Below are 16,804 nucleotides of genomic sequence, written 5' to 3'. Positions count from 1 at the left end.
TAACAAAATCTTTGTCAGCTGTCAACTTTTAGCACCACCTGCCATATGAAGGCAATCCCCTTCATACAATTTGCTGCTAGACTGCACAGAACCATAACCAAGCCAAAATTTTTCAAGATCTGCCTGCAAATACAGAGGCCGCTTCTGAACATGAGAGTCCCCAAGCTACCACGTTCCTCTGGATTCCAGGTTTGGAAATAGCCAGGTGAAGAAGCAGAATAATACATCGGCAAAGAAAGACGTAGTGAGGCAACAAGAACAGAAGCCTGAGGTGCATTGCTCAGTAAACACCCAACGCAACTACAACAGTTTGGTACTTAGGGATTACACCTGACTGCAAGGCTTTGCCAGCCCCACAGACTCCTTCATCACTCACTAAGAGAGTACCAAGTTACACAGAGTTACACAAAACCTCCCTGAATATGTGACACGAAAACAGCAAATGCAGAGCACACTTTACACGTGAGAAGGTACAGCACAGCTGCCTACAAATGGAAAAGGAGAGAAAACTTCATGAGCCTACATCCAACCACCCAAATTGGGAACTTGATTCCCATCAGCAACACAGGACTCAAGCCTCCTGAAGACAGAAATCCATCACAGCACAAATTAAAGATAGAGTGTGACCCACCTGAGAGAGCCCCTTGTGAGCACAATGTACTCCTCCAATTGGAATGATGTTGGGCATCAAGGGTCTTGGATAGTCTAAAACAAATTCCAGCCTGAGGAGCCAGACTGAGCCCTTGCGTAAGAGATCCTGCACAGTCACCTCCCTCTGCAGGAACTCCGAAGCCAGTTTTGAGAATTGGTCGAAGGCAAAATCACAGAGGAAAAGGTTTTGGGTGTCAAACAGGAGATTCTTCACTCGCTGGAGAAAGCTCATGCGGTCTGTAAGTTGTGAAAATGCCCTGGGCACATAGGAAGGAGGATTGGGACACTGAGTGGCTTCAAAATCTAACCCACATGGGATTCCTCGTAGGAAATACACAGAAGGCAGTGAAAGATGCTCAGCCAGGATCACACCACAAGGTACTACAGGGTCTGTAAGAAGAGCATCAAACTTGCTCTCCTCAAGGTATCTGATGAGCTCTTTGTTTTGCAGCAGATGTTGACAGCAAGCAGCTGACAAATTACTGAGTTTTTTCATACCTTCATACACCTTAATAAATCTTTCCAGAAAAGATCCTTCTTCAAATGAAGTGTGTAGAAATGCTTTGAAATCTTTCTCCATCTCTTCCTGTGTGTAGGGGAGTGAATACATTTTCATCACAAAGTTCTTTGATGGTTTGATGTGCATAGTGACTTCAGGTGCCACCACGACCACCTCATGTCCCTTCTGCTGGAGCATGTCCAGCACTTCCTTCATGCTGAGCCAGTGGCTCCCGTCCACTGGCACCACCAGGAGCTTCCCAGCAGCAGCCAGACCCAGCAGGGACAGGAGCAGAACCACAACAGGTGGAGAAGCGCTGAGCCCCGGGGCCATTCCTGCAGGGATCAGGTGAGTGCCTCCAGGGAAGGAAACCTGTGGCAGCCCTGGAGCACTGGCACCCACTTCACTCTTGCAAGAAATCTCTGCCACAGCGCAACTGTGGATCCTTATTTTATGTGCTGGGCACTGAATATGTAATCCCTGACATGATAAAAGGCTGCAGAACAAGCATAAACTCCTGCAAAGTCCATAGAATCACCAGATACCTCCCATCTATCCCTATCAGAAGAACAGTAAAGAGTACCCCAAGAAGGAGGCAGGTGTGGCTCTGGGACTGCCCTTTGGACTCCTTGCCTCTGGCTGGATTTTCTGCAGTCTCAGGAGATTTTCACATGTAGGAGATGTGTTAGATGCACATCACCCTTTGGACTAGCAGAGGTGTCTCCTTTCCTCCAGGCAAGGCCTGTCCCCTCTCCCCGTCTCTTGGAAAATTCATCTCTAGGAGACCCAGACCCCACAGCAGCTGTGGGACATCTCTTTAAGATGGTTTCCAGCCTCAGAAGATGGAAGAGGTGGAAGGATGATGCCAGGTTTCTGAAAAGGGATTTATGATCACTTGTGCTAGTTTAACACAACCTGGCTTTTAGTGGGGACAGAGGAAGCCAGAGAGGCTGCTTCTGAAAGAGAAGCTCATCATAACCTCTATTCTGTTCAGCAAAGCCAATTCCTGAAGGCTCTGAGGATTGACATGTTGGCTGGTCCAATTAGAGAAGTCGGTAATGCTTCTGTGGTGACATATTTAAGAACAAGAAAAGGTGTGAAATTCTTCTTTCTTCGTCTCCTACTAAGGGTGGTGAGGGGGCTGCTGGGTCCCTTCCCAGCCTGGCCAGGGCCATGCCATAGTCTGGGGAAATCCTGGTGGTCCGGGGCTGGGAGCGCTCATGTAGCCAGAGCTATCTCAGGATGATCTGCAGCAAGCTGTGCTTTCTTGGCTGCTTTTGACTAGCCGTGCTGTGGGCAGAAGAAACAGGAGCGGCAGCAGCGGCTTTTCCTTTTTGGCACCCCACGTGAGGAGAGGCACTGAGTGGAGCTGGCGGCTGGTGCGGCTTGCGCAGTGCCGGCAGGGAGCATGTGACCAGTGCTGAGGGGCATGGCGAGCACTTCCCCGATGCGTAGCCCAAACAAGATCAACCTTTCAGCACTGCAGGACTCTACAGAAACTTTTCAATTGATAGAACTTGAGAACAAATGAACATACGGATACCAATTCTCTCCCGAGTCAGAGAAGAGAGAGAAGGGAAGACACCTTGAGAACATGGCGACACTAAGGTCGGTGAAAAGGAGGGAGGGGGAGGAGGAAGTGATCCGGGCCTCGGAGCTGAGATTCTTCTGCAAGCTGTGCTGAGGACTACAATACAACAAACTATTGCCCTGTAATTCATGAAGTGCATGGGGGGATACAGAGATCCACTGGCAGCCCATGAGAAAGAGTGTTCAAGCTGGAGCATGTGGATGCTGAAAAGCTGTGATCTAGTGAGAAACTCAGAGGGAGAAGAACCTTGCTTCCAGAGACAGAAGAAGACCTTTGCTTCCAAACTAGAACAGCTCATGCTCAAAACACTACACTCCATGAATTAAAATGACCCATGCAAACAGTTGTAGGAAGACTGTTTTGCCCATGGGAGGGACTCACATTGTAGCAAGTTAGGCTTGACTGCTACTCGTAAAAATTTGAACCATGTTGGAAAATTTCACTGAGAACTGTCCCAGGAAAAAGACCCCATGGCATAGCAAAAGACACTCCTCTCCCTAAGCAAACTGAAGAAAGATTTTTAGGAGTGACAAACTAACTAAATACCCCATGTTTTTCCTCCCTGTGCTATTGGTGGGAAGGAAAGAAGGGTGAGGCATGCAGGAGAAGGTATTCTAAAGATTTATATTAGCTCTAATTATCTTCTATTAATTCTGTTAATAATTTTTTCTTTATACCTTTTAAGCTTTGAGCCTGTTTTGCCCTTAAAGTGTTTCTTCCCAATCCTTACCTCAACTCATGAGCCGCTTTTGTCTTTCCTTTCCCCCTCCTCTGCTCAACTATAGCAGAAAAGAATGAGCAAATGTTTTGTTCTGGGTGCCTAGCTTCTAGCTAGCGTCAAATTCCAACAACACTCTTTGAGGGAGACTCCACAAAACAATTCAGGGCCTAATTATGGCTTTGTTTTTGTTACTGACAAAGAACCAATGATGCCCAGCAGTGGTGGAGGTGTGTGAATGCTCGCGTGGCCAATCCCAGTGTGCATGGGCATGTTTGTCAGATGTCACAGCCACCTCCACACTTGGGGATGGGTGGAATAGCCATGTATTGAGCTTCATGATCCCATCCTGCAGCACACCAATCCTAAGGAAGAGCACTGAAGAGAAAGCCAGGGCACCAAAAGAACTCACCCAACTTCCCCGGCTCTCCCCTGGAGCAGCAGAGGAGGCTCTCCAGGAGGAACACTGCACAGGGCTGTTGCCAGAATCCAAGGGAACCCAAAGTTTGGCATCATCACCAAGGCTGCACCCAAACCCAAACCCTCAGTGCCCGTCATGCTGTGCTGGATGTGTCAAAGCAGACCTGCTCCAGGCAGGAGCTAGGCACTTTGATGGTGGAATCAATCTCTCATCACAGACCTTCACCAGAAAACCCCCGTGATTCCCTTCAACTGAGCACCCTTTAAAAGCCAGAAGGAACAGCCGACTACACAGGAAGTGGAAAGTCAGGAAGAAGGAGAGAAAAACAGTTCCTTTCCTGAGGATTCACCTCACTCACCAGAAACAGGAACTCAGTGCCTATTGCATAAAAAAAATCCCCTCTCCTTTACACAGAAACCAATCAAGGCATGAATTAAAACCACACCCACCTGAGACAGTTCCTTGTGAGCACAGTTTACTCCTCCAATTGGAATGATGTTGGGCATCAAAGGCCTTGGATACTCTAAAACAAATTCTGACCTCAGGAGCCAAACTGAAGCCTGGCGTAAGAGATCCTGCACAGTCACATCCTGCTGGAGGAACTCTGAAGCCAGTTTTGAGTAGGGTTCAAAGGCAAAATCACAGAGAAAAATATCAGGGATGTCATGAAGTAGGTTCTTCACCCGCTGGAGAAAGGCCATGCGGTCCGTAAGTTGTGTAAATCCCCTGGGGACATAGGAAGGAGGCCTGGGACACTCAGTGGCTTCAAAATCTAACCCACATGGGATTCCTCGTAAGAAATACACGGTAGGAAGTGAAAGGTGCTTCGCCAGGATCGCCCCACAGAGTTGGACAGGGTCTGTAAGGATGGCATCAAACTTGCTCTCCTCAAGGTACCTGATGAGCTTTTTGTTTTGCAGGAGATGTTCACAGCTGGAGACCCCAAAGTTAGTGATTCTCTTAATACCTTGGTATGCTTTAACAAATCTTTCCAGAAAATATCCTTCTTCAAATGAAAATTGAAAAAATGCCTGGAAGTCTTTCTTCAAATGGTCCTGTGTGTAGGGGACTGAATGCCTTTTCATCACAAAGTTCTTTGATGGTTTGATGTGCATAGTGACTTCAGGTGCCACCACAACCACCTCATGTCCCCTCTGCCCCAGGATGTCCACTACTTCCTGCATGCTGAGCCAGTGGCTCCCGTCCACTGGCACCACCAGGAGCTTCCCAGCAGCAGCCAGACCCAGCAGGGACAGGAACAGAACCACAACAGGTGGAGAAGCGCTGAGCCCCGGGGCCATTCCTGCAGGGATCAGGTGAGTGCCTCCAGGGAAGGAGATCCCTAGCTCAGTAATTTTAAGCGATCTGGTCTCTGGTTTTTGTGGATGATCTTTAGACTGATTTGCATTTGGTAAATGTTTCAACATGGACATGGCAAAGATGGCACAAAAGCTGTTAAAGTTCATCCTATCTGGCAGACACAAATCAGGGCAGGAGTTACCCTAGGAAACACACCTCTCTCTGTATTGGAGGACCACCGGGTTTGGAGGAACACTGCCTATTTATGTAGGGAAGAGGTCAGGAATTCCAAGGTGCAGCTGGAGCTGACCTTGGCCAGGGGTGAAAATAACAACAAGAAGGGCCACTATGGTCTGTCAGCCACAACAGGATGGTCAAAGGTAGTGTTTCCCCCCCACAGTAAGCAAGACTAGGAAACTGGTAACAATGGACAAGGTGAAGGCTGAGGGAGTCAAGAACTTTTCTTGCCTCAGCCTTCAATGGCAACCTCTCTTCTCACACCTCTTGAGTGAATGGACAGCAAGATGGGGCTGTGGGAGCAAAATTCCACCCAGTGTAAGAAAAGATCACGTTGGTGACCGCTTGAGGAGCCCAAACATAAGGGCACCTGATGATCCAAACACGTGGGATCCCATGAGATGCATCCCAGAGTCCTGAAGGTGTTAGTTGATGGAGTTGCCAAGGCAATATCCATGATATTTGAAAAGTCCTGGCAGTCAAGTGAAGTCACAGTGACTGGGAAAAGGAAAACATTGCACCCACCTTTAAAGGGACAGGAAGGAATCCCCTGGGAATTACCAACCTGTCAGCCTCACCTCTGTGCCTGGGAAGATCATTCAACAGACCCTCCTAGGAGACATTCTATGATTTAAGTAAATGAGGGATACTTCAACAAGTGGTCTGCTCAAAAGAGCTAATTAACAGATCATTAATTTTCCAAAAAAGAATTTTCAGTGCAAGATAATTCCTCCCCTCCTGTCATTCCATAGAATTTTCTGTTTGTGAAAGTTTAGAAAAAATATTAAAGTTTCACATGGGAAACAGCCTGTATTCTTCACCAGTTTCATACCGTGACACTGCAAGGAAAGTGGAAAATTTGCTATCAAAGTTCATTTCCCTGCAAGGCCTCTTTTTGGAAGGATGAAGCAGGAGCTGGAAGGAGGAAGGACACAGCCATGGTTTTTGCCAGCTGTACTTAAAATTGAATTAGCAACTCAGAAATACCATTCTAGATCAGTCTGGGAAGAGTTTGCCCCTAGGCCATGAAAATAAACAATATTAATGCATAGATAGGATTTGAAGACAAGCCCTAATCATGAAAATTATTGCACAGAAATAATTTTGACAATAGAAGCATTTAGTGTTGAGGTTGATAGCCTACACCAGAATATTTTTAAGGACATCTATCAAACTACTGCAGCTCTAGGCACATCCTTTGTAGGGAAACTTTTGGGAAGGCAGCATAAAGCTCTTGCACATGCAGATGCTGCCAGAGCAAGCAGAACATTATCTACCACTTGATGTGTTATGATAGTTCATTTCTGAATTATGAAAGGGTGGGTCTATTAACCAAAAAGATTTTTTGTTTTTAAAAATCAATTGTGACAGTAAAACCAATTCATGGATGTAGTTATAGACACACAAAGCATTTGCAAACAGCATTAAATGTTCATATACTTTACCATGGCAATCACTGACCTGAGACAATGGCTTTTTCTTTCTGCAGTTTATACCTTCAATAAAACCTATGTTGGGCATCACTAGCATGGGATACTCAAACCCAAAATCTGTTCTTTCAAGGCAGATGGATCCATGGCTTAAGAGCTCCTCCACTGTTACTTGTGTGTGAAAAATATCCGAGGCCAGAAGTTTAAATGGGAAATAGGCAAAAAGGCAAAGAAGGGAATCTATGAACTTGAGAACTGAGTTTTCCACATGCTGGATAAACGCCATGAGGTCTCAGCTGTCCATAAATGTTCTTGGGATGTAGGAAGGCAGGTCTGGGCACTGAGCTACCTGCAAATCCGAACTGCAGGGAAATCCCTGGAGAGAGAAAACAGATGGGACCGAGAGATACAGAGCCAGGATTTGTCTGCATGGTACAAGAGGATCTGTGAGAACTGACTTTACTTTTGGAGATACTGCATCAGATCCTTGTTGTGCAGCAACAGGGGGAGGTGTAGTGTTTGGAGATGAACTGGACTTTTTCAAGGAGAGCAGTAATTCTTTGATGAAGAGGTTTTCTTTCAAAATGATCACTCTCAAGGGAGTGCACACATGCTCTCAGCTCATCCCTACTGTCCTAGGGTGATTTTATGATGCTTGTATCCCCAGTCGTCTGTTCTGTTATGTTGGATATTGTGTCCTGTACCTTTAACACTGGTTCTGAGAGCGAAGGGCGAGAAAGCAGCAGCATGGAGTTTGTTTTCAGAAACAGCATTTACTCCTCTGCATTCCTGCTCCTGATGGTGTTCATCTGAAGCACAGACAAGACAGTGGGACAGAGATCTCCTGTGCTTTTACTTAGTTTAGCTAGCTGAGGCAGAGAAGTTCCCTGGACTGTTTTTCTCTCTTTTTCTTGGGACCGTTTAAACCTGCTGTGGACTGAAAAACCCGGAGGAGCACCGGGATTTCACACCTGTAGCCCACTGGAGCCTGGACCTTGGTGTTTTTCCAGTGCCAGAGGAACTGATAAGAGACTGAGTGAGCTAAGCTAACCCAAGGACTTCCTCAATTTGCCATCTCTCTTCAGAGCAGAGAGAAGTTTTATTGTTTCATATTATTCATTTTTTGTGCTTGTGGGCATTTTGTTTTTTAAATGAATATTTTTTTCCATTTTTCTCTGAGGAAATTTTCTCCCAGACCAGTCGGGGGAGGGGCCATTTGGGTTTGCTTCCCAGAGGAACTCTACTCCGAGGTTTCCTCCTGAATTTGCCCTGAACCAGGACAAAGACATTTATTGGTGCCCAACATGGACTTCTCACAAGAGAAGTCCGGCCTACACGAGGCAACTTCTCAATCCTTTCTCTCACTTAAGACCTTTACTCTCTCTCTTCACTGATTTCCGTCTCATGCAGTGTCTCTCCATTGTTCACTCTGTCCCTTTCCTCTCACTCAGAGAAGTGTTAAGACTTGGAAGTTTTATTTGTGCCAGGAAAGAGTTATTATCTTGCCCAGGCCTGCAGAGAGCATGATGGTTTTTCTTGGCGGTGACCGAAGGTGGTAGGGTCAGGCCTCACTGGGATGGGCCAGAATCTTTGGGTTCTGGCTGCTTCAGGGCCACTTGCCACCTTTGATCTCAGCTGCATGATCTCTCAAGCAGGCTGGGCTTTCCTCCCCACCTTTTTCTTCCTCTGCCCAAGAGTCACTGAAGCGGGGGGGGGAAGTGGGGGGGTGGCTCAGTCCCCACAGCTTAGCAGCAGGGTGTTTTACAGCTGCTGGAAACCTGATCCAGGCCGGGAAGGGGGCACATTCTCCTCCCCTCCCCCAGCCCAGGAATCACCGGTCCCAGCAGCTTCCCGGAGGAAAAGCCTGGTCTGGGCAGGGGCCAGCTGGCCCAGTCCACCGGGAGCCAGGGCCAGGTTACCTCTTCCAAGGCAGGGAGGAAAAGGAAGTTTTCCAGAATTCTCCTGATTTTTAAGCCTGTGTGACCCAGAGGTGTATCCGTGTATTTAACTGGCCAGTCTGGTGGTCAGTCTCAAAGCCAGCCATCAATTGGTCTTTTACCATCAGTACTAAACCAACACACCTACATAATGGCACCAGATACCTTTTGAGGGTGTAATACACGGATGCCTCCACACTCGAGTTCACTTCTGGTGCCATGGTGACAATCTGGTGGCCTCTCTGGCTGAGGGCCACCAGCAGGCACTGCCAGCAGGCAGTGACTCTCATCCATGGGCACCACCAGCAGCTTCCTACCCCTGGCTGAGCACAGCAGGGACAGGAGAAGCAGAATCCCCATCAAAGCTCAGGAGCTGTATTTACCCACAGGAACCACGTTCCCAGAGATTCAAATTCTGCTCATCTGCCAGACCTAGCTGCATTTAAATACAGCCACAGCTCCCTGCCAGATTCCCACATTTCCCTTTAACGACCCAGGTTTTCCAGGTGAACCATTCACTGGTAACCATTGAAGGCATTGATAAACCATTTAATTGATAAATGAATTTGCGTTGGGAGAATTTGGCTTGGTAAGTGACGCTCCCTTCCACCTCAGTCTGTGCTGATTAATGCTAGATTGAAAATAAAATTGACTTTGCCAAAATAAAACCCCAAGAACATTGCTGGCACCTGGAAGTAACCAGGCTTGCTGAAAGCAGTTATTAAAATGCTTTATTTCTTTCCTTCTTTTTTGAGAAGCATTTTACAGCTGTTCTGAAATGCTTGGTGAGTTTATGATTAAAATTATAAAAGTGTGCCACTATACAGCACAATATCTATGTAAACCCTTAGGAAGAGGCTCTGGGATTTACATATGGCTCAGTAATGGAGCCAGGAACACCACCAGGAATGAATTTAATCCACTGGAAAAGCAGCGAGGTTTGCATCAGTGAAGGAAAATCACTGGGTTGATGTTGTCACACACACTACTCCTTGTCCTCATCCTGACTTATCTCTCTCCATCATTTTCTCCTTCTGGGAGTGATAGGAAGAAATCAGGAGTGAATAATCAGTATTTCTGCAATAAATATTGCTGCTGGACTATGATCTTTATACCGTGGGGGGAAAAAAAAAGGGAAGGAAAAAAAAAAAAAAAAAAAAAAAAAGGCAGCCTCAGAGAAGTGTTTGGTTCCATGCTGGAGCTTCTCCATGGCTTTGCCTGAAGGGAGGATGTTCTGCTGCTTTCCCAGAGGATCTGCCTGGCTTTGTCTCCAAGGAGCTGTTAAGCAGCTTAGTGGACAGAAGAGACAGGCAAAAGCACTGCCCTGATAAAAGGGGGGCTTGATAACAATTTGAAAGAGATTTTTGTGAAAAAGCAGAGCAACAGAAACAAACAACCCGATGTTGGCACTAGAGAAGGTCGAGGAGTGAAGCAAAATCCGAGGGTAGGGAAGACTGGCACTTGGGAAGGTGTGAAAAGCAAATCTCTTTTCTTGTGAAGCTTCTCCCATTCATGTTCACAAAAGCCTGTGACTATGAAGGAAGAATAAGAGTGGTGCTAGGCCAGAAGAATCCATTCTAAGGGCTTTGGAAAGGCTGGCAAGTGAAAAAAGTTCGAGGGAAGAAGAGAGGAGAGTTTGTTGAATTTTAAGTAATGTTCACAAAGATAAAACTTCTTCCTTTTTAGGAAACCAAATTATGTATTGCTGAGAGAGCAGCATGACACTAACTACAGATCCATCACTGCTGAGGAGTCTTCCCTTATCCTTTATCTCCTCTTCCACTTAATCCCTGGCTTCACATGAGACTGTTCCACTGACAGCACAAGCAAGCAAGAATGCACATCACACGCAGCAAGAAGCTAATGTACATCCTGAGCACCACCGAGTTGGTCAAGGGCTTTTTAGACCACAGATTCCCCAGCAACCACCCACCAACATTTCCCCATCCAAACTGGATGTGTCCTAAAATAGCAGCTGAGATTTCAGCTGGTCCTCACGGAAGCTGTTAGACCAAAGCCTTCACCACAAAATATTAGCCTTTGACTCAAAAACTGCAGATACATAACAGAGAACATGATGTTTCTTGCACATGACCCAGTAAGGTATTTTTCTGACTAGATAAGCAGCTAATGGTCTTGAAGAATTATTCTCCTTCCTTCTACATGATGCAAAGAATTATTGGAAGAGCTGTTATAATTTACCAGTCCATTTTGCCATTAATTCCTGCCTGAGAATTTCTTACCTGATTTCAGCTGGAATTAAACACAACATAGGAAGTGATGCCCTCACCAAACAAAATCCCCTTGTTGGGCAGACCTAAAGAAAGAAGTTGGACTAACATCTTGTGCTCCTGGCCTGGTTTTTATGTGAACTGTCTGTACAGAAAGACTTACGCTAAATTATATCCTTAGGTAGAATCTCAGAGTGGTTTGGGTTGAAAAGGGCCAAAAACCTCATCCCGTTTCACTTCCTGCCATGGAATATCCCAGGCAGGGATATTCCAGGTTGCTCCAAGCCCCATCCAGCCTGGCCTGGGACAGCACTTCCAGGGATGGGGCAGCCACAGCTTCTCTGGGCAACCTGCACCAGGGCCTTGCCATCCTCACTGGGGAGAATTTCTTCCCAGTATCTCATCTAATTCTTTCCTTGGGCAGCTTAAAGCCCTTGCCCTTGTGCCATCACTTCAGACTCTTGTAAATAGTCTCCCTCCAAGAGAGATACGAGATACATCCAAATCAAATACCTCACTTGGATCGTGCAGCTGTATGACTGCCACAACCTCTCCCAGCAAGCCACTGACCTGCGATAACGGCTTCTTCTTCTCTCCACAGTGGATGCCTCCGATGAAAACCATGTTGGGCATGACAGGCATGGGATACTCAAAGACAAAGTCGATTCTCCTCAGCCAGACGGATCCATGACTTAAAAGCTCTGTCATTGTCATTGGTTTTTGGAGGAACTCTGAGGCCAGCTCTTCAAATGGGGAATAGGCAATATTGCAGATGAAGGACTCGGAAAGGGCAATTAGGAAGTTCTTCACCCTCTCAGAGAAGGTCATGTGGTCGGTGTATTCCGAGAACATGCGTGGGACATAGGACGGCGGGTCTGGGCCCTGAGCCGCACGAACCTCCAAGGCACACGGAACCATCCGCAGGAAGAAAACACTGGGGATGGAGAAGTGCAGGGCAATGATCTGCCCACAAGGGGACACGGGATCCGTGAGCAGGGCATCGAAGTGACTGTCCCCGATGTACTTCATCAGCTCTTGGTTGTACAGCAAGGACTTGCAGGAAGCGTGAAAGATGATCCCACTCTTCCGGTAATCCCCCAAAAGCTTCCAGAATCTCACCAGGAAAGGCTCTTGGCTGAAAGTTCTTGCACTAGTGGAGCGTATGTGTTCTTCCACATCTTCCTTTGTGAATGGCACAGGGTAGGTTTTCAGTTCGTAGACACCCGAGGAATCGATCAGGATTTTGTTGTCCGGTGCGATGACCACGATTTCGTGCCCTCTCTTGCTCAGCTCAACCAGCACTTTTTTCATGCTGAGCCAGTGGCTGCCCTCCATGGGGATCACCAGCAGCTTCCCAGCAGCGGCTGGGCTCAGGAGGCACAGGAAGGGGAGAAGCAGTGCCACCAACATGATGTGGGTTGTGCAGAGAGGAGCCCTTGCACCAGAGAGGCCAGGGGTGCTTTGCCAGCTTTTGTAGCCGTGCTCCACCTCTGCCCTTTTGACTCGCCTCCCACTTCAGGTCCTCAGACCTTTGCAACAAGTCACAGAAAGCAATAAATGATTAGGAAAGATTCAGGGCAGATTTGGTCTTCAAAGGTGGCTTTGTATGAGTCAAGGAAGGTGTGTCACCTTCACACATGCCAAGCTAAGATTATTGGCTCAATGCCAGCTTCTTCCCTCAGCAAGATCCCAACTTTGTGGCACTTCTTGCCCCCAGCCCACCATGCCCAAGGTCTGATGTCAAAATGCAGGGATATTCTGTGAAAAAAATGCACCCACAGAGTGGGTGGGAAGAAACACTGCTGATTTGACATGGGAGGACTGTGCCTATCAAGAGAGCACTGAAGGGACTCTTTTCCATCGCTGCCACTGGAGGCCAACAGAGTTGTCATAGACTGAGGTAATTTATCATTTTTTAAAAGCATTTTCTTCCCTGATGAAACTCATCCAAGTAGTACAGTGAAACATAAGTTACAGTAAAGATAAAGATCAAAAAGCATTGTTACTCTGCCTGGGATTTGCGTTTCGCTTTTTTTTCAGTAGTCAAAACCAGCTGGCACCCCTGAGAAAAACTGATTTTCCTTAATGCAAACTTGCATTTTTTGGAAGATAAGCAGTATTTCAATTTGGAAAGACAGGTGTCTGCTAGGGAGGGCAGGGCCTTGGAATGGAGAATGCAAACCCCCTCCCTCCGAATTATTATAATTTTGAAAATTTAAGGGCTCTCAGGCAAAGATATGGGGATAGGAATAACATCCCCCATTCATTAGTAGTATGTATAACAAAGCAAACAAACAACGACAGCATCAAGAATAAGCAGGACCAGGAACCTAGTGTCCGCCTTCTCAGCTGCGGGCGATTTCCCCTTTGGTGTAGTTATGGTCACAGCCAGCAGGGGCGCTGGCGGCTCCCAGTGGGCGGGGCATGTGCGATGATTCCCCTACGACTGCAGGGGGCGCTCTGGCGCGGGCTCGGGGAGCATGCGGTAATGGTGGTTTTGTCCGAGATGGGAAGGGATGGAAGGGATGTTCCAGAAAGTCCAGAGCTGAGGCTGAAGATGTGGAAGGCCTCAGCAGGTAGGGGGTGCAGGCTACAGAGCAGCAGAAAAAAACTCAGAACAGTGCCAAAAAAGCGGCGGTGGGGCGTGTGGCGAGACAACAGCGGCCCTGCTCCCAGCATGGGGACAGGCCCCTCTTTTAGTGAGGCAGGAGATTAAAAGGTCTAAGTTTAGTGGCTGCTCCCAGGAGCAGATGCTCACCCCACACCAGAAGAAACAGGACTGAGCTGGGCTCCCGCAGGAGCAGTGAGTTCCTTTCGCCAAGTAGTAGCTCCATGTCCCCCTGACCCACCCTGAAAGTGAGAGCCCAGACTGAGTGATCGAGAGTTTCCCCTCCCCACCACCAGGGCTTCTTAGCAACTCAATGGGAAAAAATTCCACAGGTAACAAGGAAAGAAAAGGAAAGAAAAAATCCAACCCCCAACAAGCAGCCAGCAGAAAATCTTTCCTCATCTCTCCGTATAATTTTCATCTACTCTTTATCCTATCAGGTATAACATGAAGTTGCAAAAGAGCATTTCACCCTTGTACCCCAGATAACAATGACCAACAACACCTCTCTAGTTCACAAAGTCAAGAATCATTCATGGCCAACATGGGGTCAGTTCATGACCAATGCTGGGTCAGTTCATGACCTCAACCCTGTGTCCAGGTCCTTCTTGGTTATAAATTGCTGGGGGTTTAATGCTGGTGATAACCTCTCATAAAAGTTTATAAGTAGGTAATATTGGGAAACAATTTCCTAGTCCATGGCATTCTGGGCTTTAAATCCTTGCTAGAGCTGTTTGGTTGGTTGGTTTTTGTTTTTTTTTTCCCATGCAGTGTTCCTTCCCAAGCCTGGTGGGAAATCTTGGACTTTCCTGAGAACCTGCCCTCCAAAAGGAGCAGCAGCTCCATCACCCACACTGATCCCATATTGCAAGTTTACAACATGGATTAACTTAATGGGAATTTTCAAACCGCTCAGAGGAAGGAGTTGCACAGAAGACAGGCCATAACTTCAGACAAGGCTGCCAAATGAACACAAGAAGGTTGGTACACAAAAGCTCAAATGGAAATTTATAGGAAATATCCATACCCAGAAAAGCTTAAAACTAATTCAATAATCTAAAAAAGAAGGGGAGGATGGAACTGGAAGAGGATTTCTTTTGATGGCTTAGATATTGACACCTTGACAATAAAGGCAGATGTAAATGAATCAATGTAGTGGATGGCTGTGATAGAAAATAGGTATAATCTTCAGTCCTATAACCTTGACTGTAGATGAAAGGAGAGGGGATATATGGAAGTATGGACAGACAGTCCATGAGACAGCTGGGAAAGGAGGATACTGTAATTCTTCAGTTCAACAAAAGAGATTATTATTTGCATAAAAGCTACATGTCACTTAAATTGTCCTAATTAAGTCTGATAAGGCTTTAGGTTTGGCAGGATGTGATATAATCTGAATGCTAGATATTAGGAAATTGCATTTCTACATCATGCAGGATATCTACCTTTAAACACCAAGCTGTTGTCAGTCAGGATTTGAGTAAGGATGTGAATGACATCCCTTGCCCAGGATGGCAGGGGGTTGGAATGAGATAATCTTTAAGGCCCCTTTCAACCCAAACCATTCTGCCTTTCTGAGATACATTTATATTTTTGCCTTTCAATATAAAAACCAAACAAAATTTTGTACCTGAGACAGTTTTTTCTTCTGAACACAGTTAATCCCTCCGATAAAAGCCATGTTTGGCATCACTGGTCTCGGGAACTCAAACACAAAATCATATCTCATCAGCCAGAAGGATCCACGGCTCAGGAGTTCTGTTGCTGTCACTTTCTTTTTGAAAATCTCATATGCAAGTTCTTCAAAGTTATCATAGATAGGCTTACAGTAAAAGAGCTCCAGCAGATCAACCAGCATGTTCTTCACCCTTTGGGAAAACATCATGCTGTCTGAATTATCCAAGAATAACCTGGGGACATAGGAAGGAGGGCTTGGACACTGGGTAGCAGCAAAATCCATTCCACAGGGAAAGCCCCGCAAGAAGTAGATGGAAGGAACAGAAAGATACTCAGCCACCAGGGGCCCACACATCAGGATGGGATCTGTGAAAACCACGTCGAATTTGCGCTCCTTCAAGTACTGCATAAGCTCCTCGTTCTGCAGAAGGCTCTTACAGTTGGTGAAGAAGACTGAGGAGATTTCTATCACGCTCTGATACGAGGTAAGAACAACATTCAAAACAGATTGTTCAATAAAATGGGCATTAACAAAGGTCTTGAGCATTTCATCCAAGTATTCATCTGTGTAAGGTATTGGATATATTTTCACTGTGTAATTCTGAGGCTCCTTTGACTTCATATACAGACTGGTTGAGGGTACAACCACAACAACTTCGTGTCCCTTTTGCTGCAGTTTCTCCACTACTGGGCGCATGCTGAGCCAGTGACTCCCATCCTGAGGTACCACCAGGATCTTTCCTGCTTCAGCCAGGATTAAAGATGTCATGAGGAGGAATATCAAGGTGCCTCGGTAGAAGAGAGCCATTTTGGTGGGAGTGAATGAGAGTGATCTGCTCTGCAGGGATCCATCCATTTTATATGACGGTCCATGCAGACTAACCAGGGATTTTATTGGCTACAGAAGTTAATATTTAACTTCCCAATTTGGTTGTGATTACCTGTGATTTTTCTTACGTTTGTGGAAGGGAAGCCGTGTCCTTAGAAAATCATTTGTACTTTCTGTTAATGTTTAAGCTTTGAAGTGTGTCAGCACTAAGACACTGTCAGCACTATGTCTGTAACACCAAGAACAGGGGTATCATGTTGCAACAATCATCGTGGTTAAAAGCATTGACCTGGTGAATACACAGCGAGAAAATAGTAAAAATACACCCAGCAGAAAGGATGCAACTCCATTCCTGAGGACATGAGGCGGATGTTGAATTCCCACCTCCTGGAAGCAGCCAAACCTGCACCTCTCCCAAAGGGTGTCGCAGGCACCAGGATGTACCATGCAATCCCAAATCTGAGGAGAACAATCCTGAGTTTTTTCCTCCTGCCACTACACCAAAAAGTGAACTTTTGGATGGGTTCAGGGCAATCAAAGGGAGAGGAGGTCGGCACAGAGACACAAAGAAGGAGTTTTGGTCTTTGGCTGCTGTCTTGAAAACACTTTTCGTGTACTGTGAGCAAGACAAAATCTAGGAGGAGGTGTGACACCTGCCACTAATCTCGCTGCAGAG

At 46.4% G+C, this 16,804-nt stretch overlaps 2 protein-coding genes across 4 annotated transcripts in view; both read right to left on the bottom strand.

Annotated features, from left to right (window-relative positions):
* The window catches only part of LOC120754938 (UDP-glucuronosyltransferase 1A1-like), a 59,969-nt gene that overhangs the window by 20,257 nt on the left and 22,908 nt on the right, over positions 1–16,804 (bottom strand). Inside the window, exon 1 of one of the 3 annotated variants that reach the window (XM_040069264.2) lies at positions 4,330–5,183. The exons of the other annotated variants lie outside the window; for them this stretch is intronic. Coding sequence (XP_039925198.1) covers positions 4,330–5,181 — 852 coding nt within the window. The 5' untranslated portion in view covers positions 5,182–5,183. Of the gene's footprint in view, positions 1–4,329; positions 5,184–16,804 lie in introns of those variants that run through there. 3 annotated transcript variants of the gene reach the window in all.
* LOC120754854 (UDP-glucuronosyltransferase 1A1-like) lies at positions 572–1,483 on the bottom strand. The gene is made up of 2 exons (XM_040068892.1): positions 632–1,483; positions 572–580 (listed from the first exon to the last, which is right to left on the bottom strand). Exons 1-2 carry the CDS (start codon positions 1,481–1,483, stop codon positions 572–574), a joined length of 861 nt encoding a protein of 286 aa, XP_039924826.1.

The sequence above is a fragment of the Hirundo rustica genome, chromosome 7 (genome assembly GCF_015227805.2).
Source record: "Hirundo rustica isolate bHirRus1 chromosome 7, bHirRus1.pri.v3, whole genome shotgun sequence".
NCBI classification, from domain to species: Eukaryota; Metazoa; Chordata; class Aves; order Passeriformes; family Hirundinidae; genus Hirundo; species Hirundo rustica.
Note: the sequence above shows the minus strand (reverse complement) of the source record. Positions and strands in the feature narration are given on the sequence as shown.